General features: G+C 41.9%; 1 protein-coding gene across 1 annotated transcript; it reads left to right on the top strand.

Moving 5' to 3' along the window:
- Positions 1-7,542: 7,542 nt before the first annotated feature.
- Positions 7,543-11,561, top strand: LOC133276385 (prolactin-like). Its single transcript, XM_061467093.1, is given in 5 exon segments — positions 7,543-7,638; positions 7,842-7,884; positions 7,887-7,948; positions 9,313-9,495; positions 11,190-11,561. Coding segments are annotated over 5 exon segments (579 nt in total). The 3' UTR covers positions 11,385-11,561.
- The last annotated feature ends 7,320 nt before the right edge of the window (positions 11,562-18,881 follow it).

Here is an 18,881-nt window from a genome sequence, read left to right on the forward strand (position 1 = left end):
AGAACCCTGCAGTTGCACAGAACCTGTGTTTCCAGAACGGAGACTAGTAAAGATGATTACTCCTTCTCTCAGAAATATGAGAAGATAAAAAAAGGAGACTGGAAGGATCTTGTACTCCTGCCCAGTTATGCTTGGTTCAGGGTAGGAGGGTTTTTACTCTGCACTTCTTCCATGCAAAGCTAGTTATAGAAGATACACAGGGGAAAGCAAATTTTAACTCGCACGACTGCTTCTCCCTCTTGGAAGGATATTCTGGCCACCCATTTTAAATAATTCCTGTCCTGAGAATGCAAAGGATTATTAGGATATTCTGAAAAGAAGCCTTAGGCTACATTAAGCAATTTGGTATTTAATGATTTCCTCTGGCATGAGTTAGATGCAAACATATGAGCATGATAATTATATATATACACAGTTACTCATTCCAATTTGTTTTATTATAAGTATGCCATTTTTCATCCTTGTCAACTACAACGCACAACAGGACCAGTGGGTTCTTAACATTTGGTGGTAGGTTTATTTTTTCCAAGGAGTTCTGAGAGAGACACGTGAAAGGCAGAAACACATTCCATGTGACAGTAAACAAAATTAGACACAGCAGCCTCTATAAATAATCTATGTTCGTCAGCTTACATAAGAAAGTGGAAGGTTAGCCACTTATTCCAATCTATTAAACAGTCTGCAGCAGTTTGGTAAGAAAACCTGCAGGCTTTCTCACTATCATTATGCTGTCATGTGGCTGCAGTCAGGGGATGACAGAAGAATAACGCCCATAAGCATGCGAATATAAATGGAAGTACAAGTCAGTGATTTGGAAACACACACACACAAAAAAAAATCAAGAAAACCATGAAGAGACCAAGCAGGAGCAATTTTTCTTTTCTGATCCTGAATAACTTGTCACTTTATAAAATATTTATTAAAAAGCTACAAGAGTATAATTTGGAACTTCCGGCAGATCCCAGCACATAACTGTCAGAAGCAAATACACCAGTCCTGCCTCAGCAAGGAGCAACCAGTTTGTTCAGGAGAAGAATCCTCTCCTCTGATCTAACCTCACAGAGAGGAACTCTTTCTGTAAGGCAGGGCAGTTAATTCCTAGCCAGGAAAACTTCCAGCACATTGGGTCAGTCACTTTTCCACTCAGTGTTTCTTACACCTGTAAGTAATCAAAAAATACCTCCTACCTCCTAAGTGGAATAGTGCATACTGTTAATACTTCCTAGGAGAAAGAGATCTGGTTCTCTGCCTTCTGTATTCAGAATAGGTTTGAATGGTGTGCAGTAAATAAGGCATTGCAGTACACGGTGAGCAGCAAAAGAAAAATCAAACTCTGTAGCTGCTTATTCAGCTGAACACAGTATACTAAACCAAGAAGAAACTATGTGAAAAAAATACCATTCAGTCATGTCATTAAAGGTATTACACTTGTAGGCACAAGGAGTGTGAAGGAAGATTCCATAGCATGCTTAGTATTTTCAACTGCAGCAAGGAGCATTTTATAATAACAGATTCCTTTGCAGTACTTGAGAATATGAAAAGCATACAACAGAAATAATGAAGTTATTTTGACAAAATGGAGGACTCAAATATTTGTGTCATTTTGCCCATGAGTCCTGCTATAAAAATAAGCAAAGCTTGAGATCTTGCAAACTATGCTGTAAAACATTATGCCAGTGGGAAAGACACAGCTTGGCAACACCTGACAGTAGCCAGATGTTAAATGAACTGCAGTTAACTTATGTCCACACTGCACTCATAAAAAACTTGGACCTTTGGTACCTCTGACATTCTTCTCTTCTACAATGATGATGATTTCAGTATGGTGGCAGATGGGAAGTCACAATTTAAATGAAGCATCACTTCAAATCTCTGGGCAGTCCTGCCGCCAAAAATGTGCATAGGGTAATGCTAGTGTTTGCTTCCCTTCTCCACTAAATGCTCTAAGTAATTTGATTTCTTAAACAGAGGACATACCATGTATTTTATTTCAGAGGGGTTTTACAGAACTAACCCTGGGGGTTACAGTTCATTTTCAACTGTGCGTGTTTAACAGTAATATCGACTCAGGACCTAAACCCCATCTCTGTGGCACCAGAGTGAACTAAAAGTAAATTTATTAAAGTGAGTGTAGTAATAAGTACTGGACTCTAGTCCAGTATTTATTAAAGTCAGCTGAAGGCTATTAGAGATTTCAGTGGGCACAAGGGCATCACCTTGAAGTAGCCTCCAGTGCATGATGGAGGTATCTTTATTGCCTTAAAATTCTCAGAACTGGGATAATGACTTTGCCTGGTATTTATCTCCACATAATTTCTGATCATGAGCTAAAGAATGCACTTTTGCTTGATGCACTTACAAACATTACGTGTATAATTTTATCTTTATCTACAACAAAGGCTGCTCCAAATACAAGTCCATCTCCTTTAAAATTTAGCACGTCTCTATTATGCTATTGCTGATCCTGCTGACACAGCAGTGACACTTTTTATAGCAGGAGAAACATGGCTAAGCTTGAAATACTTAGTATTGTTATAGCACATTAGAGGTACTGTACAGACTATCCTATATGGACACTGTAAGGAGTAGAAAGAATGTTGATGCACCTTTATAGTTAAGGTGTAACTTACTTTGAGAAGGCTGCCTTCTTTTATAACAGTTCAGAGGAAAATTCAGTTCCATTGAAAAAAAGCCTCACAAAAATCTGCAGCTGGTAAAATATGACACCTCATATCTCCCTGTCTTTTTTAGGCAATAAGATCATTTGTAAATCTTCAAATAGTAGGATTCAATCTTGCCTTTCTCTTTTTTTAAATCTATTTTTGTACTCTTTTCTTTTTATGTTTTAGAAATGTTTTACATTTGCATGTGAATGCATTCTTCAATGGAATTGTACATCCCAGAGTACAGAGCTTATTTTCTCCTGAACTTTCATTGTTTAAATAATAGTAAATATTTTAATTATTGATTCTACCTTTCATGCTCAAATTCTGTAGTTTATTTCCCCAGGACACTTTCAAGCATTGTAAAGATGAAATATATAAAATCTAATATAAAATATGTAACAGATTTGAAAAAATTAAATTTCATAAACAAAAATTGGTGTATAAAAGGATTTAAAATTCAAAGTCAAGAATATGCCTTGGAGGGCATATTACCCTTTCAAGTTTCAAGTGAAGTTCAGAGTTTTCACAGAACCCACCTTTGCCTATGATTGGATCAGTCCTTCCAAATTATTAATATTAAGTAAATCTCCTATCAAGCAGAACTAAATTCACACATATAAGCAATCCCACTGAAGTCAACAGAGATGAGAATAGAAATGTTTTTCCCTTAAAAAATTAACTGAAACAACACCCAAAAGAAACATCACTTTGTAAATAAAACATCGAGGCATTGATTTTCCCATTGGACTTGTGTGACACTTATTACGGTGGAAGTCATTGATTTACAGTAATATCTCTTTAACATGGCAATTTTTTTTCTCACACATAGACACCAATCCATCTTTACACAATTGGTTCCACCTCTTTAGCAGGATGTATAATGAAGGACTCCCAAATTTAAAGTACCTGAATTTGAATTTGGGTTTTTATCTTCTGTTTTACTTAATCTTTATGTGCATGCATGTCTTCCCTAAAATAGCAGAGCAGATCATTCTGAGGAGTAGTCAGCAGATCAGATAAGGGATTCATTTTCTCCAGAGCGTTGGAACAGAGCAGATGTTTTAAAAACATGTTTCTCTCTACTTGTGTGCTAGCATCAGTATCACAAACAGTAAGGAGGATGTTTACCTGGCTGCTAAGGACGATCTTTGTAAAAGTGTGTGACTTGTTCCTTCTTGAGTTGTAGAACATGCCTATTACTGTTATAGGAAAAGGGCAAATCGGTAGTGAACAGCACTTGGTTGAAACAAACCTTTTCATTTCAGCTTTTACTCTTTTCTGATGTGAATTCAGGAGTGATTTTGAGGACATAATGAACTTCAGGTGGTCTTGCACTATAAAACTCTGGCAGGCTAGACAGGAGACAGGTCGGATATGGCCCACTCACCCTGCTGCCCGTGGCAGGATGAGCATCACTGCTGACTGTCTGAAAACTGTTTGAAAGCTTGTAAGAAAGGTTAGATAATGATGGAGCTTTCATGGTGCCCCTGAGCAATCTGTTTCAGTCCTTAACTCTCCTAACCATTAAGAAGTTCTTTCTAATGTCTAATTTAAATCTCCCTTACTGCAGTTTAATCTTGTTATATCTTGTATCCATGATGAATGTAGTGAATAATTGATTCCCTTCCTCTTTGCTGCTGCCTCCTGCGCATCTGAAAACTGTATCATTGCCTCATCTTTTCCTGCTAGAGAGTAAAAAAACACGCTTCCTTCAGTCTTTCTTTGTAGGCCCTGGTGTGTTTTAACCTGTGATCATTCTTGCTCTTTTCCTCTGGGCTCTTTCAATCTGGCTCATATCTCTGTTGAAATGGAATGTCCAACACTGAACACAGTATTCTAGCAGAGGCCTTACAAACACAAGGTATGGCAGAAGAACTCTTTCGCATGCCTCACAGGCAGCATTTCAAAGGACATAACACAGATTTCAAAACAAAGTAATGAATAAACAACTCAAAGCAACAGTAAGGGATTACTGACTTAGGTTCATTGATGTATCTTTCATTAAGAAAATACCATCCATTTTAGAAAACAGAACCTTAAAAAAAACCCTCATCATTTACTGTGGATTCTTTCTGCTAAAGAAGCAGCAGGAGAAAAGGTAAAGGGTATAACTGCAGAATCCAAGAGAGGACAAGGGAAGCAGGAGGCTTTGCATTTTTTGCTATGCAAGTCATTTACACTTTCCACAGCACAAGCTCACAGCTCCTTCAAAACTCCAAAGTTGTTTTAACATTTTAAGGAACCTTTTCTAGGGTAAGATTTGTATATGTCAGGATTTCTCCACGACACAAGAAAACCAAAAGAAAATGGCTATTGGCCAATAAAAATAAGTAATTTATCCATGTTCTTCCCCTATGCACACTACCAGTGCTTTTCAGATCCCTTCATATGCATGATTGTTCATTTTCTGATAGTTATCAGAAATAATACTGGTGTTCCAAGCCTTCTGTTGGACCACAAGTCAGATCTATTTTATCAGCTACCAAAGAGCTCAAAGCTATTGCTAAAGCTTACTGTATGATCCCATTAAGAACGGGCTCAGCAGCTCCAACCACTCAAATTAACCACATCGTTTTATTCATTAGAGATAAAGCAGAGGCAAGAGAATGAGAATAGCCTCTGCTGAATAGTGTAGATCATTAATCACATCTTAACTAACTATTTTTTTAAGTAATTTTAGAATTGTATTTTTCTTAAGAGGGATAAAAGGTATTTTATGGACCCATTGCACTATCAGCCTTTAGAAGTGACTGGGGAATTTTAGAGAAGTGACTTTGGTCCCCTGGGTTCAGAAATGCGTTGACTTGAAGGGCTGACTGAGCTAGTAGCTGATAGAGGCTGAGGAGTTGTAGACTAGTCCAGTAGTGAGATTTGCAGTATTTCCTGATATTGATCCAACTCCATCAAGAAAAAAGGTTAAGTCTTTTTGGAGATTGCATTCACTTAACTAAATCAAATCTAGCTAGCTCAGCGCACATCACAGCAAGACAAGGTCCCCGGAAGGACACACAGTTTGTGGGTAGCTCTGAGAGAAGTAACCTTCTTTTGAGATGTCTGTATTAATGAAGGCTATGTAGACTGTGAGAAAAGCATCTGAATATTCCTTCTCATGCGCTGTCTGCTCAACCTTCCTTTGGGCGAAAGGAAATCAAAATCTCTTTTTTTTCCTACTCAAAAATCTGACTCATTCCCAAAGAGCCAAATCCAAAGCAGGTTCAAACAAGGAAAACACAATCCATGCAGAAAGCACAAGCACACAAACGGGGGCCTTATTTCGCAGGGACTTCTGCCAGCACTAAAGATCTTCACCTCCCAATGATTTGAACCTGTTCACGTCCCAGAATGTGTCAGCTTTGACAGGCTTTGGAGTTCAGTGAACAGCCATGAAGACACCTTCTCAGAGTCCAGACGTTGACACCTAACTACTTGGAAAAGCTTTTATTTCAAAATGTGAATCCTTTGGAAGTGCCTTTGACTCCATGCAGTATGCAGTGGCGTGACAATTACTTTTAAGATTGGGATATAGAAGTAGCTGCATTTACTTGTTTTCTACCAATTTTTTAGCATCCACACAGAGTATAGGTGACCAAGGTCATTTCCTCCTTGACCAAGAGCTAGTCAAACTCAAGTCTTCCACTTCTAGAAGGTGTCCTAGTCACCCAGCTGTCCTCAAAAGACAGGAGAGAGGAAGTTATTCATCATTCTAGTGGAGGTATGGTCCTTCCATTTTCCATAAAGAAAACTGGGATTCGGGGTCTAGAAAACAGGTACATGACTCTAGCATAGCAGCTGGGGTACTCACAAAAGAAAGATGGCAGTTTCATGTCAGATGTATACTCATTTCTAAACAGACTGCTGCCTTGGTCGTGAAAAACTTCAATATGATGAAGGACAGAGCTGACTCATTCTCCATGTCATAAGAGCCACCAGTTATGGCAGTCCCCCAGCCAACCTCAGCTTGAATAACCCACAGATAGGGAGGGTGCCTGACTCTAGCTCTACAAGACCCTGAGCTCTTCCCACTGGATTTCAAAGGGATAGGGTGCTAAAACCCAGAAAACACAGCAGTGAGACCTTGTTCTGAGGTTTCCCTCTTGGTCAGCTTGAAGCACTCCTCGTTTGACGTGTCAGCAGTCATAAGCCTCATGACAAACATCCTAGCTTTCCTTGTATGTCTTGCAGGATTGCTCAGGACCTCAAACACAGAAATTAAGAACAGCGACTCAGTCCACAGGACTTGCACTCCTTTGGGGACCCTCACCTAAGTGTTTTGCTGTGTTACTTCCTCAACCTTTTAGCTATAAGGGCCATCACCAACCACCTTCAAGCACGCTCGCTCCATCAAGTGCGCAGTCACCTGCCATGACACCTACAGTGAACTTACCTCTGACCGCCTGCAAGAGAGCAGAGAAAGCAGGTCTGATCTTAACCGTGTGATTAGGAGGTAGCTGAGAGGTGAAGCCATCAGGCCAGGCTTCTCTCCTACCCCTCCTTTTGCCTGTCGCTGTCCTGTGTAAACTCCCCGCCCAGTGTATCTGCAGGGTGCAGAAGCCGCCCCGCTCTGCTCGATGTCGGGGCACACGGGACGTGACACGATCCCCCCGGGCAGCCCTGGTCCCACGGCGGGGTCAGCAGCAGCAGTACCGCAAAGCCACTGACGCCTGTCTCTGCTCCGTCCTCTGGGTTACCGGGGAAAGCTCGTCCCGCCGGTGCGAAGGAGCCCACGTCCGCCCGCCGAGCTGGGAGTCCCGCTCCGGGCTGCTTGCTCACGGTGGCCGCGGGCTGGGCACGTCACGGAGGGAGCCGTCATGGCCGGGAGATCTCTCACATGCCACGTACAACCCCATCCCGCATATAAATACATGTACCATGGGATATGGGGCAACGCCGTCGCTTGCCGATCCCAGCTGTTCCAAGCCGGGCAGCTGGCTCCGCGCTGCCACGGCCCTCACCCAGGCGGCGGGGCGAGCAGGTGAGGGTGGTGGGGAGCAGAGGGGAGCGGGAGGGCTGTGCTGTGCCGGGCCAGGGAAGGATGCACAGCCTCTCCACAGCGCTCTACGCGGAGCTGATGAGTGCCGGGCCGGCCCTACCGCTGCGGACCGGGCTGCCACCGCCGTGGGAGCGGCTGCCGGCGGGGCGGGGTGCTCGGTTTCTTTAGGTTTCCTTCCCCCATAGGAAACCCACTTTCCTCCCCGTGACAAGGAGCTGGGGAAGCCCCCTGGAAGCGCCACACGTCGGGCATGCTCACCCCCAACGGCAAGGAGTACACCCAAAAAGTGCCGGTAAGGCGGCGGGTGAAGACGGGGCGGCAGCGGGGTACCACGGCCCCCGAGGGGCTGGGGGCTGAGAGGGGGCTCAGCGGGTCACACCACCCCCTTTGCGTCCCTAACGAAAGGTGAAAATATTCCCCGTTCCGTCTGAGCCCCAAAATGTCCCACCCCTCAGGCTGTATTGATCCCCTCCCGGCTCGGGCTAGAGGTAGACAGAGTTTATGCCTCTGATGCTTCAACAGTAGTTTGGGTTGAAGAAGCTGATAAGTTTTGACCCCAAAGAAGTGCACATCACAGAGGAATTGCGTAAGAATCCTTAGTTTGCTGTGTTTTAAAAGCTGTATATGGTTACATATGCTCAGATCGTATTTATTATAGGGTATTGCAGTAGTACTTCATCCAAATGACTGACAGACAGACATCCCTTTGATTTTGTTGTGGCAGTCTCTGTGGAAGAGAAACCCGTGAATGTGACAGATAAGTTAAATTAATCAGTGTCACTGCAAAGTACAAAAAGCAACCGGGGAAAAGAAATAACAGTCATTATCTCTGAATGGGTACTTGGGTAAAGGGAAAAGAACAGCAAATTGTTTTAGATAAATGTAATGGCAAAGAGCAAAAAAAGATACCGTTATTAGTTTAGAGAAGATCTGTAAGAGTTTATACAGAGAAAGAGCGGATTTAAGTCGAGGATACAGCAGTGGGAGAAACTTTTGCATCTAGGAGACAGATTGAGATGAATGTTAACGTTTTGCTCTTTGGTTGTGATGGAGTGAAGTGCTTCCCCCAAGATGTTTAGAAACTTCTCTGGAAGGGCAATGGGAAACGAGGACCTGACTGCTTTAGAAAGCTTTAATTACCCAACCTTATTTCTGAACTTTCATTGCAAGTGAGGTCTTAGCCATTGAGTCTGCTAGAGGATCATAGAATGGCAGGTTGGAAGGGACCTCCAGGATCATCTGGTCCAACCTTTCCTGGCAAAAAACAACCATCCTGACCACCAGGCACCTTCTGGGAAGCATGTCTGAAGCAAACCTCTAGCCAACACAGCTACAATCACATCAGGTGTGAGGAAACACCAGCACTTCCATCAGCAAACAGAGATCTCTAGGTGAGGCTTCTTGAGCTCTTGAGACCTCTAGGGGTTCCTGAAACCTTTTTGAGTACCAAGTTTGACAGGAACACCACCATTTTGCTAATACTGTATTCACTGTTTAAGGTACGACTGAGATTAGGAGTCTAAGAAAGCTGAAAACAAGACAGATACAAAATTGCTTTTATATAAGCAAATAACCAGAGCGACCCTTAATATTTGAAAACTAGTGACTGAATACTGCAAACTAGCAGAGACATTCTTTACTGTTTTAGTTTACAAGAGAGAAGAACTAACTCACTTGATCCTGAGAGTTTTGGAAGCCTTGAAGGAACCACTTTCCCACTTTAACCAGCATATTGAGCACCATTGAGAGCTACCTGATGACAGCCTTATCAAAGCTAAGCAAATCAGCAATAAGGTACATGAGCTGAAGGCTGGGGTTGAGAAAGTAAGAAAAGGCAAGGTTTGAATTAGCTTTAATTTATATCAGTCATGTGGTGTGAGTGACTTCAGGATGGGGCAATATCTGCTTTCATGTGGGCTCTAGCTTAATGCCAACAGAGGCTCTAATCCAGCAACACTGGACTTCATTACAGACGCAGGAATTTTTCAAAGGATGTCACTTAGTTTATGGATTAGCAGGTACATAGATAGCATTATGAATGTCCACAGGTGTAGAGCAGTATTTATTAATACAAAATATATAAAAGAAAGATACAAGTAGAGAGATTAGAGCTATATGCATCTTCATATATGAGCCAGTAATGACTTGACTTTTCTAGGGCAGTAAGGAGATGTAGACAGACTGACAACACACACATAATTATTGGGTTTAGTTTTACAGGTATTTACATTCTAAGTAACTGAAATGTCAATACTGTCTGCTGCAAAGACCTCTTTCTTCAGGCAACAATTTCATGCTGGGATAAGTTCTTCAAGACAACAGTGGCATTGTTTAAGTCAGATGCCAATCAAAAACAATTTCAAAACTCAATTCCAAATCCTGGCAGCTCATATATAAATTATTTGATGTAATGTTTTGTTATTTCCATTTCTGTCTTCTCATTACTACTAGAAGTCCTGATCTTTGCATTTCTTGTGCATTCATATTCCAATTTATTTGTAGTTTTGGCTAAACAAATGGGCTGTGTGTCCACTCTGAAATGTTTACACTACCAAGGTATCTGTTTCACTAAAATGTGAATAATAAACTAATATCTTACACAAGTAGATCACCTCTCAGCTTTATGAACACAGATGGGGAATACAAGTTTCAAAATGATAAGTAGTTCATGACTAGAATAGGAGGAATTGCACCTTGTTCTAAAATGCAGCCCTCATGAGGATCACTCAGAGTTACAAATGGGAAGTCCAAGTGCACCCATGGTTCTGGATTAAAATGGCCTTAAACTTAGAGGTGCTTATCCTCACAGCTTGACCTTTCTTTGCTTCATTCTTTAACTGAAGCAAGCCATCAACTATAAGCTAGCTATGCACTTCTGGTATATTTACCTGATTTTATTTTTCTAACACCCCTCTGAAGGAATTCCTAAAAAGGAAAGCTTTGAAGGTTCAACCTCTCTGTACCAAGCACATACCAAAAGGTAGAAATATAATTTAAAAAATGAAGCAAAAATGCAATTGAGTCCCAGCATTTTGCAGCTGTGTTTTTTCCTGGGACACTAATTCTGTGCTTGGTTCTGTCATGAAGCTCCTACTCTGAGAGGTGATAACAGGCTGCAGAGTTCGCCAGGTTAAATAGCGCTGGCCAGTGCTCACATAAGAAGCTTCCCTTCACAAAACTTATTAAAATATATGGCTAAAAAGATCTCAAGGCTTCTTTGCTACATTACTTCAAGAGGAAATAACAATTATCAAACAGGGGTTCCTATACTTAAACTCAGACGGAGTTGTATCCCAGTAGTCTTGCACTATTAGTATATCAGATCATTTCAGGCTAGTTTAAAGGTTGTGTGGATACCGTTAAGATAAAAAGACAATGTTATTCTATTTATATGTATCTTCAATTAGTTTGTGAAAGGTTTGGAGTAAAACAGCCCAACATAGTGATGACTCACTTGGCTTCTGCACTAGTATTTTAAAGATTTATTATATGCGTTGTTGTAAGTTGTACTTCTTTTCCCGTTCTCAATACAGATGCAGTCGATGGGGATCATCAGCAATTCATTAAATGGAATGGCACCTTCTGAAGTCCCTGGTTTATCAATTAGTAATGGAGCAAACATGATGAGTGACTCAGACTTTATTCACTGCTTCAGGAGAGACTCCAATAAAGTACAAAGCTACTTAAAAATTCTTAAATGTAGGATTATGCCAGAAAATAGTTGTTGAGTTGTAATGTCTTGACAAGTAGTCTTCAGCGTGTTGTTTGTAAAGGTAGAAAAACAGAAGTTAGAAACTATCACATTTGCAGTAATTTTAATAGGAAAGTGGTTTTGAAATTCTTTGGCAGCTGACACAGCTGCCCTATGCTAAGATGAAATATTAAATAAAGCACCATTATGTGTATGTGGGTTAACGCACCATGTAAAAAGGAGTACTCTAGCAGCAGATAAAGAGATGTCCTTGCCCATTACACTGTGACATTATTCACACGGTTTAGATACATATGTAATTGAAAGTGAAACTCAGTTTGTTAAATATCCAAACAAATGTATCTATATACTATCAATGAAGTATATTTTTATGTAAAAAAAAAAAATAGTTTTCCCCTATTTCTACATACGCACATACCTGCAGAACATTGCTTAACACTGAAGAGTGGTATTGCTGTGGATCAGTTTATATAACAGCACTGCCCATGGAGGACTTTTATGTTCACATCATACTTACTAATTTATATGGCTCTCCACAAGCGCCCTATAAGATCTAGTTCCCACCATGTCCATTCATTATGAATGCTCTTCTACACTTCATTGGCTTAAGTGTAAACTCCTAAAGAATTAGTTTTCATAGGAAAGGTAAGTCGGAATTCTAGCCCAAGCACCATTCCAGTCCAAGAGCTGAGCACGGCTGCTGTAGCAGTAAGTCTCTTTCCTGTCACACACTGACACAGGGCTTGGGGTTTTCAGTAATGATGACAAACTCCATAGCAAATACAAATCTGAAAGCTGTCAGATATTTTATCGCAGTCGCATTTTCCTAGCAGCAGGGTAGTGATAATGGCTGTTTATAGAACAAAGCATCTTTGTATTCAGATCCTAAATGAGCCATTTGAGCAGGCATTTATAATCAGCATGGACTTATCTTTAATATTCTTGACTATTACATCCCTGAATGCTCTTTTCTGGCTTCCCCTGATCTTGATGGTTGTTGACAGTAGTTGAAGCTCAGGCTGCCAAGAATGGAGACTGAAATGCTGATGATTATTTAATAATGATCCTGGATTTGGGCTTGAGAAACTCAGCAGGGAAACAAATTGAAGAAACACTTAGGGAGAACAGAGAAACAACCTTTTCAGTTACATCTCCATAACTACTAATATCCTCAGATATCTGCGATCTAGTAGACAGCTGATGGACTTTCTCAGCTAGAAGCTATGAGGGTTCGCAATTATGGTTCCTGTTTGTGCCAGGTATGGTAGAAATGCGAGGGGTTATGTAGTGCCTACCCTGAAGAAGCTACTAGCTGCATTTCCTTAAGGAGTAAGATACTACCAACAAATAACAAAATAGCAGCTTCATGTGCGAATTTTAAAGAAATTCCGGAAACAAAGCAAACAAAACACAGCTCTAAAGAGAGTAAATGGGCAAGCAGAACCAGAGAGGGGACTCTGCCTGCATCTATCCGCAATCACAGATGTACCAGTGGTTTACCGTTTACCCCGTCCCTTAGGGTAGCCACAGCCCCAGGGTACAGCAGCACGCCGGTGGTGTGTCCCCGCTGTGCCTTTTAGGGATTATTGCTGGCTCGGAAATGCTGAAGCCCGGCAAGTGCGCATTCCTTAAGGACAAAAACTGCGCTGGGTGTAACCCCTCCGCATCCCGGCAAAGCCGGCGACGCGCACAGCAGATCCGCCGCAGCCACCCTGCATCCGACCAGAGGTGACAGACACGGGAGGCGCCACTGGCTCACGCAAGGCTGACGGAAGGACGCTCACTCCGGTACCGGCCGTGACCCGCCCCGGCCCGGCCCGTCCCGTCCCGCTCCCCGGGGCCCCGGACCGGGACTGACGCGCTGCGCCCCGCGCTGGCACAAGGGGACGCCGTGTGGCGCCGCTGAGGGTGTCCGTGTCCCCGCGGACAGGGTCGTGGTGGCTCCCGGCGTGAGTTGCCAGGTGGTTCGGAAGTCAGCCTTAATGGCTACGAGGAATTCCCGCCGCTGGGAAGACACCCCAGGGATTGCGGCTGAGGGTGAGGTGCAAAACACGTTGAAACGGAGCAGGTCACAGGCTGTATCACGGACTGGTTGGGGTTGAGAGGGACCACCGCGGGTCATCTAGTCCAATCGCCCTGCTCAGGCTGGGTCACCTACAGCACATTGCTCAGGATGGTGCCACGGGGATGATCAGGGGTCTGAAGCATCTCTCTTTATAAGGAGAGACTGCAGGAGCTGAGCCTATTTAGACTAGAGAAGACCGAGAGGGGATCTCATTAATGCATGTAAGTATCTCAAAGGCAAGTGCCAGCAGTATGATGCCAGGCTCTTTTCAGTGGTGCTCAGTGACAGGATGAGGAGCAGTACCCATAAACTAAAATACAAGAAGTTTCACATCGCCATGAGGAAGAACTTCTTTACATTGAGGGTGGCAGAGCACTGAACAGGCTGCCCAGGGAGGTTGTGGAGTCTCCCTCTCTGGAGACGTTCAAAACCTGCCTGGACACACTCCTGTGTAACCTGCTCTAGGTGGCCCTGCCTTGGCAGGGGGGGTTGGTGGCCATCAACTACAAGAGCAATGCCAGCAATGGTTGCATTTTACACAGGAGAACACTTCATCTCCTGCATGGTTTCTCTCCAAGACAGCAGCAAATCTAGTTAGGAATATGGAAATATACATTGAAAATGTAAAACCGTGCACTACAATCAAATGCTTTGGAGTCTGAGAATGCATCACTTGCACCTTTTCCCATTACGTTAATTTACAAACTTTGTAAATTACTGGAAAATCAGAAACCAGGGATTGGCTTCCAGTTAAATGCTGGGCTCACGTGCAACAACCTGTAACAATGTCTGTAATAGGTAAACCATAGCGTAATTTCTGTTTGCGAAACAACCATTAAGTTTCCATTAACTTTCCTTATTTTTCTAAGTAAATTTAAGAATTACAAACATCTTCATTTTTCTTCAGACCTTGTTCCATAAAATGCTGCAGGGTAACCCCATGTTTGCATAGTCCGATTAATTTTTTCAGTTACTGGAAGTTGCTTTTGCACTTTAGCGATTTCGTTGTCATAACTTTTCCAGTTTTTCAGAATGAGGAAGATGCATATGACAGAGACACTCTCAGTGACTGAAAATTCATTTTGTTCCCTTCATAATGTGCTAAATGGTTTTCATAGCCTACATCAAATTTAGACTCAATCTGATATGTGCTGATGTTTTCATGATAAAGTAACAGATGTCACTTGTAGATATAACTCTGAACTAAATCTGTGTGATAGCAAATGGAAATGAACAGTATGAACATGAATGTTCAGCTACTCTGAATCACATTCAAATGTTGACATGCAAAGGAAAACTTACTTGGAAAAACTTAGGAATTCCTCAAGGATTCTATATTTATAAAAGGTGAGACTTCTGTGTGTGTGGAGAATCACTGTTGAGATGTTGCCTTGTGACATTCCCATCCACCCTGCCCAGCTTCATTGCTTAGAATTACAACCAGCCTCTATAGGAAACCAAGGAGTGGGAGTTGCCATTTTCTGGCCATTAATTTAGGTGCAAGCCCGCATGAGGAACACCTCAGATCCAGGTTTACATCCCTCAGTTTATCTTACACAGCAGCAGTTGTTAGAAACATAAATTAGAAGCATGGATATTAAAGACTTCTATGCTCAACGGCAATTCCATCTACCGTGAACTTTTCTCTGCAGCGGCTTTTTTTGCTCCCCATGGTACAAAGCCAGGTCTCAAGTTAACTGGACCCTAATTTCTCCCCAGTCCTTTTTTAATTCACTGAATTTACAGCTAACCTGCTTGAAACGGGTTTGTCTTTCCTTCTAGTTTGTGGAAATCAGTAATGGTCTTGCTGGTGGAGGGTGCTGAAGCATGTGAAAGCACTTAATTTATGTCAGTCTTTTGACTGTAGAACATATATTCATCAGAGGAGCTGTGTGGCTACAGTGATGGCAACTGGTATTTAAAACCCAGTAAATCACAGCGGATAAAACAAATCTGATGTATTACTGGCATTTGACCCCAGCACTATTGTTCTGACACTGAAGTTAGTAATGCAGTTCCATGCCTTAAAGCAGTCCTGTTCTCTTCAGCAGATCATAACAAATAATATCTGCTTGGCAAAGAATCAAGAGAATTTGTAGGAAACTATTTCATACTTTAGATCTGTACAACCAGAGTGTAAGTGCTGACACAGGTGTGGTCAGCAAATCAAGCTTTTAGCAGCGCTATATGAGATCCACAGAGGAGTTAGTTGGCCTCTCGTGTTCAGTCTCACAGTTGTTTACGCACAGTAAAACGTGACTGTTGCCATGCCTGATGTAGACTGGCATAATCTGCATCATTTGTGATACCTTTTAAAAGACCAAGAGCCAGATCTAGAGCAGGAAATTGGCACCTTCTTGTTAGGTATCAGAGAAGCTCCTTTGAGGGCCTGACATTAAGAACAGGCTTTCAAGCTCCCCATTCAGACCCGTTTGGAGGATCTCCAACAGGTGGGGTGAAGAAAGTCTCTCCTGCTCCAGAGGCTGCTTGGTTGGGCAACGAGATCCATGAGTCAGCAGCACAGCCGGAGGGCACAGGAGTCTGCAACTCGGGAAACAAAGCAGGCACTGAGTCTCAGTGCTCAGCCCTCTTTCCCTGTTGTATTCTGTATTACATTAGCATTGATAAGTTGCCAGACTAAACAGAGAGGTGCCCAGCGAATAAAGTATCTGCTTTGTTTGTGGCCTCTGAAGAATTGTGGGTTTTTGACTGCAGTTTGCAATTTGAGGTACCTGAACTCCTCCCAGCCCCAGAATCTCAACAGATGTCCTTCATAATACTCTACAGGCTGGAACTATAGTCTCAAAATGCCACACAAAGGAAATACCTCAGCTACCCTAAACAATGCTGCAAGGTTACCCTCTAGGTTGTATCTTCAAAGTTAAAGTGACACACTGCTGATTTTAACTGTGAAGTACCATTCACATCACTCCATAATACCAGATGCATGCTACACTTAACACCACTGCAATGAGCCTGTTGCAAAGCACTTGAAACATCTGCTGGGGATTCTGCACAGAATTTATGCTTGCTTTGTTCTTTTATAACTAGTGTGCATATATTATTTGAAGAAAACAAATACTACTTGATCCTTCACACAGAAAAGACTGGCACTGTAAATATATCATATTTTTGTATTCATAGTGGGTGCTGTTTCGCATTTACCAAGTTTTCACAGTATGGACTGAAGGGAAATTTCTCCTTTTAATAGCTTAAAATGAGAGGAGTCAAGGTTGTATGTGTCATGGGCCTAAATCCTTTCTGACCAATTTAATCAAGATTATTTTAGGTATAATTCAAGATTTATGTCTATACTTTAAGGGTTTTTAAGAAAGCTTGATCAGTATTTTCAAGTAAAAAATGTTTTATCTGGCATACTGGAACTTTATTCTAGACAGAGAGTAAGAATACTGATAGTAGGTGTTCAGAGGTTCGGAGAGCCAATTTAAAACACATGTAACTGTGAAACTAATTCTGCATGAGCCTTGCTTGATCTTTGCCTCAGTGAGACATCCTCCAGATGTATTCTGCTTAGCACAACAGCTCTGTTTTGACAGCAGATCACTTTTGGGCCTTGCAAAACCATCAACTGAAAGAATTTCCCAAGGAGCACTCTAAATCCTACCTCCCTTCTCCAGAAGGGCTGCTTCTAATACTGATGCTCAATTAACTTGCAGTAAAAGACTATGAGCAGCTGTGAAGACTTCCTTTCCCTGAAAGGTGAGACTGGAAAACCCCAATCACCCCCACCATAAAATGATTTCCTCCAAAATGGGAAGCACTGATAAATACCCCCCCACACGTGTACCTCCACTTGACTGTTTGACGGTAATCCGCAAATGCCTCTATGCCCTTCACTAGGCAGACACTAGCAAATGTCATCTCAGAAGAATCCAGGCTACCTGAAGGTAGAATCCTGGCTGCCTGAAGAAGAATCCGGGCTACTGGGCTCCTACCTGAAGGACCAGCACTTGCTGACCAGAGCTTGCTGGTCCTTCAGGTAGGAGCTAGTCAAACAGCTAGGGCAGGACTAGGATTTCAAGAGGACAATCGGGCAATAAATTGAGGTTGCCCAGGGAAGTTGTGGATGCCCCATGCCTGGAAGTGTTCAAGGACAGGTTGGACGGAGCTTTGAGCTACATGGTCTAGCAGGAGGTGTCCCTGCCTGTGGCAGGGAGGTTGGAACTGGATGACCTCCAAGGTCCCTTACAACTCAAACCATTCTGTGCTTCTATGATTCATCCCCATGTGTATGCAATCTGTTTGTCCCTCCCTAAAGGTTTTAGGCAGAATATTCACATTACTGAATAGCATATAACACATGGCACGCTAAATGTCTTCAAGGGCCTTCAACAGGTAGGTATCTAGGCAGCTTATACTCATGAGAGTTTGTAATCACAGGAAAGATGACTTCTTAATTTTTCTGTAATTTCTTTTTTCTTTAAAAACAAGCATAGGAAATCACACACAAAGAACGACATATAATGCAAAACTAGGACTGCACAGCTGATGATTTAGGAGGTGGGACATGCACAAGGCAGGATACAAAACTCACCTGATCATGCATAAAGTTTATGATACAAGTGTCATCACTGCAATCTGAAAGCTTTTAGCTGCAAATGTATCTAAACTTCACTTCCTAGATAATACAACTTAACAAGGGGAACAGTAGATCGTCCACCTAAAGGCAAAATATTAGGTAACAATTGTATGGCTTTTTGAAAGATGTACAATACGGTTCAAAAAGCTTTGGAGCTCAAGGCAAGAATAACTAGAAACATTCACAGCATGCATGATGAGGAAAGCCAGACAGGATTATCACAATCATCTCTTTTGACTATAAAATATATGAATCTGACAGAAATATGTATGAATCTGACAGAAATTAAATTGGCCCTATAAAACTATAATGTTCTCCAAAAGGTTTTGCCTCTAAAATAAAATACCTTTTTTTTTCTCAACAAATGGTTACATAAATGTATGATAAAGGAAAATAGAAAATGTTCTGCTCCTGTTTTGAGCTATAAAGCCTTGCAAATCAACAAAAAATGATACTTAATTCATGGAGTGATTTTCTTAAAGTGGATGAAGCAAGCAAATCATTTTAAGAAAAGCAGGTTTAATAATATTATTTGAGGCTACTTGTATTACACAGAATACTGTCCTGTCCTTGATACAGGCTTATGCTAATGTGTACTTACTGGCACCAGTTTAAATAGGAAGAAGTCAGGAATAAGGCTACTACAGTATGCTATGTACTTCTCTGTGGTGGCTGTAGTGGCAGCTTTTCCAGTTATAGTTCTGTTGCCTAGTACATTTGGGCTACAATTCTGCATACTGCCATTACAGTTTTGAAATACAGAACTGGTTACAAGAGATCGCACTAACGATCTGACAAAAGCCAGGGAAATTCAGAGTTAAAAATATTGGAAGGTTCACCTATGGGAG

The sequence above is a fragment of the Pezoporus flaviventris genome, unplaced genomic scaffold, assembly GCF_033815535.1.
Source record: "Pezoporus flaviventris isolate CSIRO_AGI_PZ_B2104156 unplaced genomic scaffold, CSIRO_AGI_Pfla_v1 ptg000045l, whole genome shotgun sequence".
Classification (NCBI taxonomy): Eukaryota; Metazoa; Chordata; class Aves; order Psittaciformes; family Psittacidae; genus Pezoporus; species Pezoporus flaviventris.